The sequence below is a fragment of the Panicum virgatum genome, chromosome 9N, assembly GCF_016808335.1.
Source record: "Panicum virgatum strain AP13 chromosome 9N, P.virgatum_v5, whole genome shotgun sequence".
NCBI classification, from domain to species: Eukaryota; Viridiplantae; Streptophyta; class Magnoliopsida; order Poales; family Poaceae; genus Panicum; species Panicum virgatum.
Window position 1 is genome coordinate 51,821,459 of NC_053153.1, and position 13,050 is coordinate 51,834,508.

A 13,050-nucleotide genomic window follows, 5' to 3' on the forward strand; every position below is an offset into this window, starting at 1 on the left:
GAACGAAAATGGAATGGCGCCCATGTGAAAGAAGAAATCTATATTTTGGGAGCTACCATATTGGGAAGTCTTAGATGTTCGTCATGCAATTGATGTGATGCACCTCACGAAGAATTTTTGCGTCAACCTGATAGCATTCTTGGGAGTGTACGGAAAGACAAAAGATACAGTAGAAGCACGTCAAGAATTGCAACATATGGAAGAATGAGATACCTTACATCCACAACAGCGAGATAATGGACGACAATACTTAAGTCCTGCCAGCTATACTCTTAGCAAGGAAGAGAAAGAAACCATGTTTGACTGCTTGAGCAGTATAAAGGTTCCATCTGGATACTCATCCAATATAAAAGGAATCTTAAATTTGGCAGAGAAGAAATTTACAAATCTCAAGTCCCATGACTGCCATGTGCTTATGACCGAACTTCTTCCGGTTGTGCTACAGGGGATTCTGCCTGATAACGTCCGGTTAACCATCGTGAAGATATGTGCCTTCCTCAACGCAGTTTCTCAGAAGATAATTGACCCGGAGAATTTGATAAAGCTGCAAAACGATGTGGTGCAATGTCTTGTTGGCTTTGAGCTGATATTTCCACCATCTTTCTTCAACATCATGACACATCTTCTAGTGCACCTTGTCAAAGAGATTGATATCCTCGGACCAGTATTTCTACACAACATGTTCCCATTCGAAAGGTTCATGGGGGTACTCAAGAAATGTGTTTGTAACAGAGCTCGTCCAGATAAATGGAAACACATTTTATACGATAGCCCAAGATAAAAAGAGTACCAACCAAAACAGCGGTGTTCGTATGGATGCCACGAACAATAATGGAAAAAAGACACATATTACGGCTACATTGAAGAGATATGGGAGCTGGATTACGATCCCAATTTCAAGGTGCCTCTATTTCGTTGCCAATGAGTTAAGCTATCTGGAGGAGGGGTAACAAAAGATGAGTATGGGATGACAATAGTTGATCTCAACAATCTTGGGTATAGAGACGAGCCATTTATCCTAGCCCAGGATGTCGCTCAGGTTTTCTACATTAAGGACATGTCCAGCAAGCCAAAGAAGGGGATAAACAAACAAAAGGATGAGCCTAAGAGACACATAGTTCTATCAGGAAAGAGAAACATCGTTGGAATGGAGGACAAGACAGACTTGTCAGAAGAATATAATAATTTTATTGTCATTCCACCTTTCGAAGTAAATGCTGATCCATGCATCCTGCTAGCCAATGATGATGCTCCATACTTGCGCCGTGATCATAATCAAGGGACATTTGTGAAGAGAAAGTCTGTTACTGCTAATCCTTCATGTACTTGAATCATTTTATATTATTGTATAAAAACATAATCGCAATTCGAATACTTTTATTATATATGTACTGTACAATTATACTTTATGTGTTATATATATATATTATTTTATATATTTTTCACTTAATTACCAGACTCAATTATAATTTTCATTCAATAATGGATTACTCAACTAATTTTATTTATTTCATGAAATTACATTCACATTAACACACTATACTCTCTCACTAACACACACAATCTCACTAACACAAACTATCTCTCAAACTCACACACTACTCATTAATATCATGAATTTGCTTAATTTTATCTAAAATTCACTTTTTAAACGTTAATATCGTGATAGAATCCACTTTCTGTCGAAAAGCAACAGTTTGAAAAATTTTGTTCACCTAATATATTTTTGCATGGTCAAAATAACAAATATGATTTCAAAAAAGTTAGATATTTCATTGACCCAATCACTTGAATTAAAATTAATTATTTTTGTTGCGTGTATCAAGTTTATATAGAGATAAGAAATTTTGTTCCATAATTTTCGGAATCATAATTTTAATAACTGAATTAACAAATGAAAGCCAATTTTAAAAGAGAAGTAAAAAGAAACAAAAACAAACATAAGATAGAGAAGTAAAAAGAAACAAAAACAAACATAAGATTATGCGGGAACGAGGGAAAACGGGCCCCTTTTGTCCCGGGTGGTAGATCCACCCGGGACTAAAGGTGGGCCGCGGGCTGGGAATTTTCCCGGCCCACCCAAAAACACATTTTGTCCCGGGTGGATCCACCACCCGGGACAAAAGGACCTTTTGTCCCGGGTGGTGGCTTCACCCGAGACAAAAAGGTCCCCCCATATATTTCCTTCCTCCTCCGCCCTTCCCAAACACTTGGTCGTTTCATCTGCGCCTGGTGCCGCCGCCGTCCCCTGCTCCCCCCACCGCGCGAGCCCAACGTCCCCAAGCATCGCCGCCGTCGTCGTCGCCGCCCAGAGTGCCGTTGTACCTGCGAGCGCCGCCGCCGTCGACGTCCGCCATCCCGGCCCGGACCCCGCCGTGCGAGCCCAACATCCCCGAGCGCCGCCGACCGGCCTCACGCCGCCGCCCAGAGCCCCGCCGCGTCCTCCGGCTCGCCCCGCAGTCGCTTGTGCGCGCCCTCGCCGTACGTGCACCACACGCCACCCTGGCCCTGCCACTACAGCGCCCAGCCGGCGCCGCCGGCCGGCGCCGCCGCCCTAACCCTTATGTGTTTAGAAATTAGTTTAAATATGGATTATTTATTTAAATTTGAAAATATGGATTATTTGTTTAGAAATTATGTTGTAAAATATAGATTATTTGTCAATTCGTTTAATTTTGATGACAGATAGGGTGTTAATTACTTTTGAAATTATATTATTTAGAGTTCATGTTATTTAGAGTGAAATCATAATTTGTTGTTTAGAGTGAAATCATAATTTGTTGTGTAAATAAAGGTATATTTACAAATTTTTAAATGTATGAATGTGTATGTATGTACATGCAAAGTGAGTTTAAATTTCTTTTAAATATTTCATGTATATTTCTTGAATTACTTAGATAATATTTCTTGACTTCATCCATCGATCGTTACTTAGTGAAAAAAACCGTCTAGAATATTTCATATATAGATGATTTCAAGTTTATTTCTTGAATTAGTTAGAGAATATTACTCGACCTCGTCCATCGATCGGTACTTAGTGAAAAAACCATATAGAATATTTCACAGTTGATACTTAGTGAAATTATAGATAGAATATTTCGTGTATATTTTTTGAATTACTTTGAGAATATTTCTCGACCTCATCCATCGATCGGTACTTAGTGAAATTATCGATAGAATATTTCTTTTATATTTCTTGAATTACTTAGAGAATATTTCTCGACCTCATCCATCGATCGGTACTTAGTGAAAAAACCATCTAGAATATTTCATATATAGAATATTTCTTCTTAACATGATGAAAAAGTAATTCTACCACTACTCCGTCGATGACCGATAATTTGAATCATTTTGTTACTTGACTATAATTGTTCTAATCATGCACAGGATTTGGAAAGAATTCGCTAAAAATCATCCAGGCAAATTTGACAAGGAATTGAAGATCAAGACAGATTTTTCGGTACGCACTTGGATGATTCGTTGCACGATTCATTAGTTTTATTATATATTCATGTAAATACCTGATAATTTCTTCTCTCTTAAAGTGTATGAGGCAGAAACAAGGCACTGTATTGTGCGCATACTATGTATGCGAGAACATCCATGGTCTGGTAGGTCCCCCAAAGGGCTGGACAGATTGGGAGGAGGAAGTAAGTAAAAAACTTGTTAATATTTGAATTCGTATTTTAATTAGTCGAAATTAATTATCCCCTTTTTCCATAGGTCGGGGAGATGCGCGATAAACTCATACCGGAGGAAAAGATTATGACGATTCAAGAACAATTCTCCGGATTTATTGTTGAGCAAGTCCTCGATCCAAAAGGCGAATTCTACTATGATGGAATATCTAATATTGATAATCGCAGCAAATATGACAATATACACGTATATATGTAATTAAGAACGAATATACCTATGTAAATATATATGTGTGTATGTATTAAATTTCTATTTATGAGTATGTATGTATTAAATTTCCAAAAGGCGAATTCTACTATGTAATTAAGAACGAATATACCTATGTAATTAAGAACGAATATACCTATTCAAATACGATGGAGTATATATGTATTATATATATAAGCACTCCAATAATATATATGTGTATATATATATATATATTTATATAATATTGGTCCTAGACATTTTCATATGTAAAGGAATTCACATGTATAGATATGTGTATACATATATATAAGTGAATTAATTTATATATGAAAACTATCTAGGACAAATATTATATAAGCAACTATATATATGTATATATTAGTGGAGATCACACACTGAATTCCAATACATAAGTTTAATTGAAATGCAAAAGTATAATTAAAATAGAAAAAGAATTGAGAAAAAGAAAACATGAAAAAAAGACATTTTGTCCCGGTTGGTAACACCAACCGGGACAAAAGGGTGCGCCAGCCATGTGGGCGCTGGCAGCACTTTTTGTCCCGGTTGGTGTTACTAACCGGGACAAAAGGTCCTCTTTTGTCCCGGTCGCCAGACCCGGGACAAAAGAGCACCCCCTTTTGTTCCGGACTGGTGTTTCTGGTTGGGAAACTGGGACAACAGGGATTTTCCAACCGGGAAAAATCAATGTTTTTGTAGTAGTGCGTAGAGTAGCATTCGAATAGGACGTGCGTGATGGCGGCACAGCAGGAGGTTTGCTGGTAGGTCGTCCGCGTGTATGCTGACTCACTCGGGTAGTCTCGTTGCACGCGAAGGCGCAAGATTCCAAACCGACCGTGCGCCAAACACCGACAGCTAGCCCTAGCCGAAACGGACGGAACTCCGGCTCGGAGCACTGTAGCGCATGCACCAACAACGACGGGCCGAGCATCAAACACCCTTTAGATGCCAGCAGCACCAGTACAGAAAGCATTTATGCTGGCATCTTCAATTTTTTTTTGTGCCGGACGTCGCTATTGGCATTGTGGTTCCCGTCACTCAGCACAAATACCCTATAAAATACCCTATATTTATGCTGGCAGTCGATAAAACAAATCGATTTGTACTTGCAGTTGACATTTGTGCAAAGGTCACTTATATCCAGAAATTATTTTCTTTAAGAAAAAATAAATAATTATTTCATACGAAGTTGGAATCTTATATGAAAGTTATAGAACTTCACAAGATCTAAAACTTTGTACTTTGACAACATTTTTGTTCAAGACCCATTTACTGGGCCAAATGTTTATTACCATTCCAAAAATGAAATTGTAAACCTTATATCAAAATTATAGACAACCTAAGATGAAAACGAACTCTATATTCAAGTTATAGAGTTCGATGAAGATCTAAAACTTTGTAGTAGAATTTTTTTCATTTATGATTATTTACTAGGTCAAATATTCACTACCATTTCTAAAATCTAATCTTAAATAAAATTTAATTTTTTGAATTTTTAAACTACCTCGAATGAATATGAACTTTATATCAAAGTTGTAGGGCTCGACGAGAAGTAAATCTTTGTCATTGATAATTTTTGGATTTAAGTCCATTTGGAGTGCCGAAGGCACAATATAAGATTTGAAAAGTGATATTGAAAGAATAACATACATTTTAAATAGATAAAATATAATGCGTAGTTGAGATGGTAAGGATGGAAGGCGCGAACTGCGAATCAAGAGGTCTCATATTCGAATCACACTGCATATACTCGAAAAAATATGACTTGTGTCCGGTTGGGTGCAGATGTGTACTAAAATGTGAAAATATTTTTTATTTTAAAGTTTTAAATTGATTGGAAGTGTTTTGAGCAGACACTTAAGATGATTGCCAGCACAGATGCATTTTGTAGTGCAGGGTGGAATGATAATGTGGTGGTTCTCATCCTAAAATTTAGACTCGGGAGAGGTTGAAGGATATACGGCCAACCAGCTAATATAATATGGTGTACAAAATGGAAAAAATCTATATAAACCCCCCCCACCCCCAACGTATCGACAGTTGATCACATCATCCACTGAACTATAAAACTGGGTTTCTAACTCCCCCACCTTTCAAAAACCGGACACTTAACCCCCCCCCCCCCCGGGTGGTTTTGAAGTCCGGTTTTGGTAAGTGTCACGGTTTTGTTTTTTATTTTTTATTTATTTCGGCTGAATCTTTAAAAATCATAGCAAGTCACAGAAAAATTATAAAGTAGAAAATCTTTTTTTTTGGAATCCATATGAGTAGATCTACACAGTAAATATACAATGTAATATACTTTAGTACAAATGGTTTGTTGTTGCTTTAGATATATGCTTTTCTATAAGTAATCGGAATAATTCATAGATGCAGTTTTTATGGTCCAATTGTGGTGCAATTTTTATGGTGGTCTAATTGTAGTATGATTGAACTATAACATAGTTATAGATGTAACATAGATTTAACAAGCATAAACCTAAATAAATCTATAACTAAGTTATACATGATCCAAGTATGAAATTTTTTACCACAATTCAATAATACAATAATTCACCCACCATAAAAACTTCACCACAATTGGACCATAGAAACTACATCTATGAATTATTCTGATTAATTGCAGAAAAGCATATATCTAAATTTACAGTAAAAACTTTGTGCTAAAGCATACCATATTACATGTTCACTATGTATGTCTACTCATATGGACTCCAACAAAATTAGATTTTTTTATTTTTTAATTTTTTAAAAAGATTTTATATAGAAATAAATAAAAAAAAAAAGACAAAACCTTGCCACTACAGTAAAACCGAGCTGCAAAACCACCCTAGGGGGTAAAGTGTCCAGTTTTGCAAAGATAAGGGGGCTAAAAATCCAGTTTTGTAGTTCAAGGGGGTGATATGATCCCCCATTGATACGTTGGGGGGTTATATAGACTTTTTCCGTACAAAATTGCCTCGAAGGTACTTGCAAACCGGCTCAATGCCCACATACGCCATGTCCTGCTTTGACCTTACCAAAATATTCACTCTGTTCGCTTGGCTATGGCTGGTAGCTTATGCTGATTTGTTATGAGAGAAAACTACTGTTTGCTGGCTGGTGCTAATTTAGTTTGAGAGAAAAGCACTGCAAGCATCTCGATCGTACTCCTAGAGAAGTATCTTGAGAGGCATCAAAGCTTTGAAAGAGGGGCTTATCTGGAGGGTTGGCAATAGTGAAAATATAAATATATGGCGTGATCCATGGATCTCAAATGGTGTGACTAGAAGACCCTATACCCCTCGAGGAAGAAATATTGTGATCAAGGTACCTGAACTGATTGATCCAAGCACTGGTGGATGGGATTGCCAGTTTTTTTTTTTGGAAGAAGATGTAAAGTATATCCTTGTTAAACCAGTCAGAAGTGATATGGATGGGTTTTTGGCTTGGCACTATAATAAGAAGGGAGTTCTCTCTGCGAAGTCGGGTTACCATGCCTTGGATTACAATAATGCTCTTGAACAAATGAATCCAGCAAGGTAATTAATTCAGAAGGTCACAGGTCGCAGCCTCGTGCGTGCCGGTGCCACGCCAAAACAGGATTCGCAACCCGGCAACAACCAGCTCTCGGCTCGCCGCCTGGCCCCGGTCGCGCTTGGACCGGGCCCCCGCGCAGGCCGCCAGCGGGGCCCTCCAGCCAGCCTCACGGCCCAGCGGCCCCTGGACGCGGTTTGAACACGTCAACCCCCGCGCCACGTCGTCGGATAACTCTTTTCTTATCCGTTTCAAAGCCCTCCCCTCCTCCCTGGGCCAAGTGAAACGAGCGCCGACGTGGCGCCCCCGTCTGCCCACGCAGTAGCGCTCGGACGGCGTCGCGCAACTCGTGCCACGCTGATCACACTCCCTAATCCGCTTCGTCCGGTTGAGCTTGAGCTTGAACAGCCTAGCTCAGCGGCCTGCCAGCGCGCCACGTCATCAGCCACGGGACTGGACGGGTAGTATGCTGCTGTCGCCGCCGTATCATACATGTGAGTATGGGATCGATAAGTGTTTAGTATACTGGAACAATTATCCGCTGCTTGTAATGAGACAAATCAAATAATTAATAAACAATTCGGATAAGACCACCAGCGCCGCCCAGCAGCAGGAGCCAACGGAACGGCAGGCGGAAAACGGATAGATTGGCTGACGCAATCATCCTCCAATTAGCTCGCGTCCGTTTGATTAGTCCTGATCCCGGTCGTTAATTGTTTGATTATTTAGGGAGGATAAGCACCCGTCGCCGTCACACGCCTCCACTGGCGATTCCTCTATAAATACGGCGCTCACCCCGCACGGCGCTCACACAGCCTTTGCAGCCGAGTTGAATCGTTTGGTTCAAAATCTCCCTTCCCATTCCTCTTTCTCTCTCTCTCAGCCTTGTTGGTTGGTTTGGTTGGCAAGAGCCATGGCGCTGACGCTGCGATCCACCACGTCGTTCCTGTCGCCCGTCGACCCCATCTCCAAGCTCCTCCACAAGCCCGGCGCCGACGACGCGCCGCCGAGCTGCGCCGCCGTGCCGTCCCCGCCCCACGCCGCCGCGCCGAGCCGCAGGCTGCGCCTCGTCAGGGCGGCCGCCGCGGCGGCGCCCGCGCCGGCGGCGGGCCGCGCGCCGGCCGGGGCCGCCGAGCTGCTGCACGCCGGCGGCGCGGGCCAGGAGCACGGGCGCGCGCGCGGCGGGGTCCCCGTCTACGTGATGCTGCCGCTGGACACGGTGGGGCCCGGCGGCCAGCTGTCGCGGCAGCGCGCGGTGGCGGCGAGTCTGATGGCGCTGCGGGGCGCCGGGGTGGAGGGCGTCATGGTGGACGTCTGGTGGGGCGTCGTCGAGCGGGAGGGCCCCGGCCGCTACGACTGGGAGGCCTACGCCGAGCTGGTGCGCATGGTGGAGCGCGCCGGCCTGCGGCTCCAGGCCGTCATGTCCTTCCACCAGTGCGGCGGCAACGTCGGCGACACCTGCAAGTAAGCCATCTCCGTTCCAGTAACCGGTAGTGGTAGCAATCCCGCAGATAGATTTGTCGGAATTGAACTCGTGATGCTTCAGACAGTGTGAAATGAAATTCACTGCGCCCTTTCCGATTTTTGAGGAACCTTGCTGTCCTTAGCTTGAAGGGGGTGCCAACAAAAAAAAATTAGGCGAACACGTTAAGCTCACTGGGGTTAGTAGCTTCAATCCTAATTAATTAGACGGTTAATAGCTTTAATCACTGGGGTTCAGTGATTTGCCGCTTTTCATTTGTTGGTCCCTTACACGCAAGGCCTTGGTATGTCCCGGTCGGCAAGCAATCAGTTTTTAGAGCAATCAGTTTTGTAAGTGCAAGGGGGCAAAAGAAAGGTTAAAGCCTTAAAGGTGTGAGCGACCCTTAACAGGAGAACAGAATAGAGCAGAGATGTTGGTAGTTGCTACCTCGGGGATGAAGGGAAAAGATCCAAAGATTAATTCCCCAATCACATGGTGCTGGCTGCTAACAGCTAAGTAGTTGCCTGACTATGTTGACATGGTTGAGTAGTTGATAGATGCTCTGATTGATGCTAGTTGCAAGGTCCCTAGCTAAATAACTTTCAGAAAAATCGAATCGAAAAGGATTAAACAATTTTATCTGTTGATGGTACTGTTACTGACACTTCATGCTCTGACGCTTGCAGCATCCCCTTGCCACCATGGGTGCTGGAGGAGATGAGCAGCAACCCGGACATCGTGTACACGGACAGGTCCGGCCGGCGCAACCCTGAGTACATCTCCCTCGGCTGCGACACTCTGCCGGTGCTCAAGGGCCGGACCCCCATCCAGGTGTACACCGACTACATGCGCAGCTTCCGCGAGAGGTTCGGCGACTACCTCGGCAACGTCATCGCGGTAATCATCAATTAACCTGCACATTTCTTATCGATCGCTGAACATTGCAGTAGCAGTTTGAGCATAGCCTGTCAAGATGCCGTGATCGGAGACTTTTTTTGAATAAATGATCTGAGACTGAAGCACTGAACCACTTCTGTTTCGTTGTCGCAGGAGATCCAAGTGGGCATGGGACCCTGTGGAGAGCTGAGGTATCCTTCCTACCCAGAAGCCAACGGAACCTGGCGTTTCCCTGGCATCGGCGAGTTCCAATGCTACGATAAGGTAGGAAACAACACCGATACACTTGATAGGGTATAGTGTTTGGGATTGTTGATGGACGTTTGCTGAATTGTTGTGTGTGTTTTCTTGCAGTACATGCGAGCGTCGCTGGAGGCAGCAGCGATGGCCGCGGGGCACGAGGAGTGGGGCAGGGGCGGGCCGCACGACGCCGGCGAGTACAAGCAGATGCCCGATGAGACGGGCTTCTTCCGGCACGACGGCACTTGGAGCACCGAGTACGGCCGGTTCTTTTTGGAATGGTACTCCGGCATGCTCCTGGAGCACGGCGACCGCGTCCTGGCCGCGGCAGAGGCTGTGTTCGGCGGCACGGGCGCCACGCTCTCGGCCAAGGTCGCCGGCATCCACTGGCACTACGGGACCCGGTCCCACGCTGCGGAGCTCACAGCCGGTTACTACAACACGCGGCACCGCGACGGGTACGCGCCCATCGCGCGGATGCTGGCCAAGCGCGGCGCCGTGCTCAACTTCACGTGCATGGAGATGAAGGACGAGCAGCAGCCGCAGCACGCCAACTGCTCGCCCGAGCAGCTGGTGCGGCAGGTCAAGGCCGCCGCGAGCGCCGCCGGGGTGGAGCTCGCGGGCGAGAACGCGCTGGAGCGGTACGACGAGGCGGCGTTCTCGCAGGTGATGTCGACGGCGCGCGGCGCGGGGCTGGCGGCGTTCACGTACCTGCGCATGAACAAGACGCTCTTCGACGGCGACAACTGGCGGCAGTTCGTGTCCTTCGTCAGGGGCATGGCCGACGGCGGCACGAGGCCGGCGCTGCCGCGGTGCGACACCGGGCACTCGGACCTGTACGTCGGCTTCCTCGACGCCGCCAAGGAGAGGAAAGCGCCGGAGGCCGAGGGCGCCGCCACCGCCACTGCCGTGGCGTTGTAGGCGGTGGTGCCCCAAGCCCCATGCCTGTGCGTGCGGATCACACACATGCCATTGCACCGTGCTGTGGAATGTGGTATGTGTTTTAGGGTACGCGCTCCAGAGAAGGGGAAGTGTATAGATTCAGGGGGCTTGCAGGTTGCAGAGTTTTATAGGCTGTAATCGAGCAGGTAGGTAAAGCAGGCAGGCAATGTCCAGAACCCAGACCATAGGCTGTCTTGTGTTTCTTTGTTCACCCGAAACTGTATTATAAGGAGCAGCTTCGTGACTGTACTAGAAACATGGCGCGGCGTTGCCGCGGCCCGCGCCATATTCCCAGCGTTAGGTTTGAGGATGATATTTGTTTCCTTCAGAGTCACCTTAGCGATATTTTTCTGATCCTAAATACTTGAGATATAGCACGTGGAATGGCACAACACGATATTGTTTCAGCTTTCATTCAAATTATCTGCCTGTCACTCTAATTCTTTGTGTTCAACTTATGGTGGAACGGAGAGCTGCCATGAACTTTGCCCGGGCTCCATCCATATATCTCCTGGTTCCGCATGTGCACGTCCCTGAAACACCATACTTGTTGAGTAAGAATGCAATCCATATACATGATTACAAATTCTGAGACCAATGGACACAAGCTCAGAATATTCATATGATTCTTTGGTGCTGGGGAATGACAACTGTTGAAATGAATAACTATATGGAAAACAAAAGAATATAAATGAGAAATCATGTGTAGATTGAGTGCTCAAGAAATTTATTGTTTGTAAAATTAAACCAGTGGGAATTGCTAATCTATTTTGTTGCATAGTACTGACTGTTATTTCAACAAACTGCAATTCTTTACTGACTTAACATTATATATAGGGATCCCTTATATATATGCCATATGTATAAGAACTATCTTGCATGTTAGAGCTGAATATTAAGAAGATGCACATGCACTGACAAGCACTGAAGCAGTGACAATAATGCTCTTCCTTGAGGATTCTTTCAGGCAGCTCTCCATGGGCCATTTTCAAGAAGGAAAAAAATAGAGTCTGAATGACACAACACATGAAGTAGGAGAAAGGGGCGCATCTGTTTCCTTGAGACAATCCTAAATTCACCACTTACAGGAGGAGCTCCAACGCACCCTTAGCAGTAACCAGCAGTGGCATTTCGTCGAGTAACTTGCATGCGTGCTCCTGAACACCGTTCTCCAGCATCATTTCCTGGACTAAGGGGGAGCTTAGATAGATGAAACAACTGTGGTGGCGGAGAATGTGGGGGAGGTTGAGCGCATGGTGTGTAGGCGCCACGGGCAAGCGCGCTCTCATCCCAAGTCCATGGCTGGGTCGGTGGAATCGAGGAGGTCACTGCTCGGCGGAGAATTTTTCGAAGCCGGGCCACCGGATGGGTGACGGGCAAGCAGTGCTGCGCCATCATGGACTCTCTAGCAGGAGAGCGCCCTGGCAGCCACCTGCTTGCCGGCCCTCGGGCAGAAAGAGCAGCCTCGCCTCTCTCGTAGCCTCTGAGCGCATTCGTTTGCATCGCCGACGCCACTCGGAGATTCCGCGGCGGCCGCAGCAGCAGATGCCGCCGGGATGGAGGCCGTGGTGGTCGGCGGGGGCGGGGACGGCCGGAGCAAGCGGGGCCGGGTGAAGGAGGAGGACGACGGCCGGGGCGGGTTCCCCTCACGGCGGCCAGCGAGCCCCCTCGTGGTGGGTCCCCCTTGCGGCGGCCGGCGAGCCCCCTCGCGGCTGGTGGAGGAGCGCGCGGCGTCGGGCGGAGGAGGATGCGCGCGGCGGCGCGTGGAGGAGGAGTGAGACAGGCTAGAGCCAGCCCAGGAGGGGAAAGAGACTGATTGGGGAATGGAGAGGCCGAATGGGGCGAGCTAGCGGCGGTGGCGCCGGCAGCGGTTCCAGACACTTCGCGAGAACACGTTCCTACCGTCCGATCAGAATCGCACGGGTGAAAAATAAAGGCGACGTGGCCGAACGAGCGCCCGATATTAGCCCGATGCAGGGTCAGCTTTCGTCTTATAGAGATACCGTGTCGTAAATTCAGATGAAACAACTTGCAATGCCAATACTACTACTTTTTATGGGATGGTGCAAACATTTTCGAATTATACA

At 45.8% G+C, this 13,050-nt stretch overlaps 1 protein-coding gene and 1 long non-coding RNA gene across 2 annotated transcripts; one reads left to right on the forward strand and one right to left on the reverse strand.

Annotated features, from left to right (window-relative positions):
- The first annotated feature begins 8,217 nt into the window (after window positions 1-8,217).
- On the forward strand, window positions 8,218-11,377 carry LOC120688141 (beta-amylase 3, chloroplastic-like). The gene is made up of 4 exons (XM_039970315.1): window positions 8,218-8,886; window positions 9,571-9,781; window positions 9,935-10,045; window positions 10,136-11,377. Exons 1-4 carry the CDS (start codon window positions 8,336-8,338, stop codon window positions 10,940-10,942), a joined length of 1,680 nt encoding a protein of 559 aa, XP_039826249.1. The 5' UTR covers window positions 8,218-8,335; the 3' UTR covers window positions 10,943-11,377.
- On the reverse strand, window positions 11,288-12,804 carry LOC120688142. The gene is made up of 2 exons (XR_005680988.1): window positions 12,050-12,804; window positions 11,288-11,496 (listed from the first exon to the last, which is right to left on the reverse strand). It is a non-coding gene; the product is annotated as an uncharacterized LOC120688142 (long non-coding RNA).
- Window positions 12,805-13,050: the final 246 nt, after the last annotated feature.

What these genes read in the sequence shown, in the direction of transcription:
- LOC120688141 (XM_039970315.1), top strand. Translation starts at nt 8,336, where the DNA reads ATGGCGCTGACGCTGCGATCCACCACGTCGTTCCTGTCGCCCGTCGAC. An exon ending in ACCTCGGCAACGTCATCGCG is followed by an intron (nt 9,782 to 9,934) that starts GTAATCATCAAT and finishes TCGTTGTCGCAG; the next exon opens with GAGATCCAAGTGGGCATGGG. An exon ending in AGTTCCAATGCTACGATAAG is followed by an intron (nt 10,046 to 10,135) that starts GTAGGAAACAAC and finishes GTTTTCTTGCAG; the next exon opens with TACATGCGAGCGTCGCTGGA.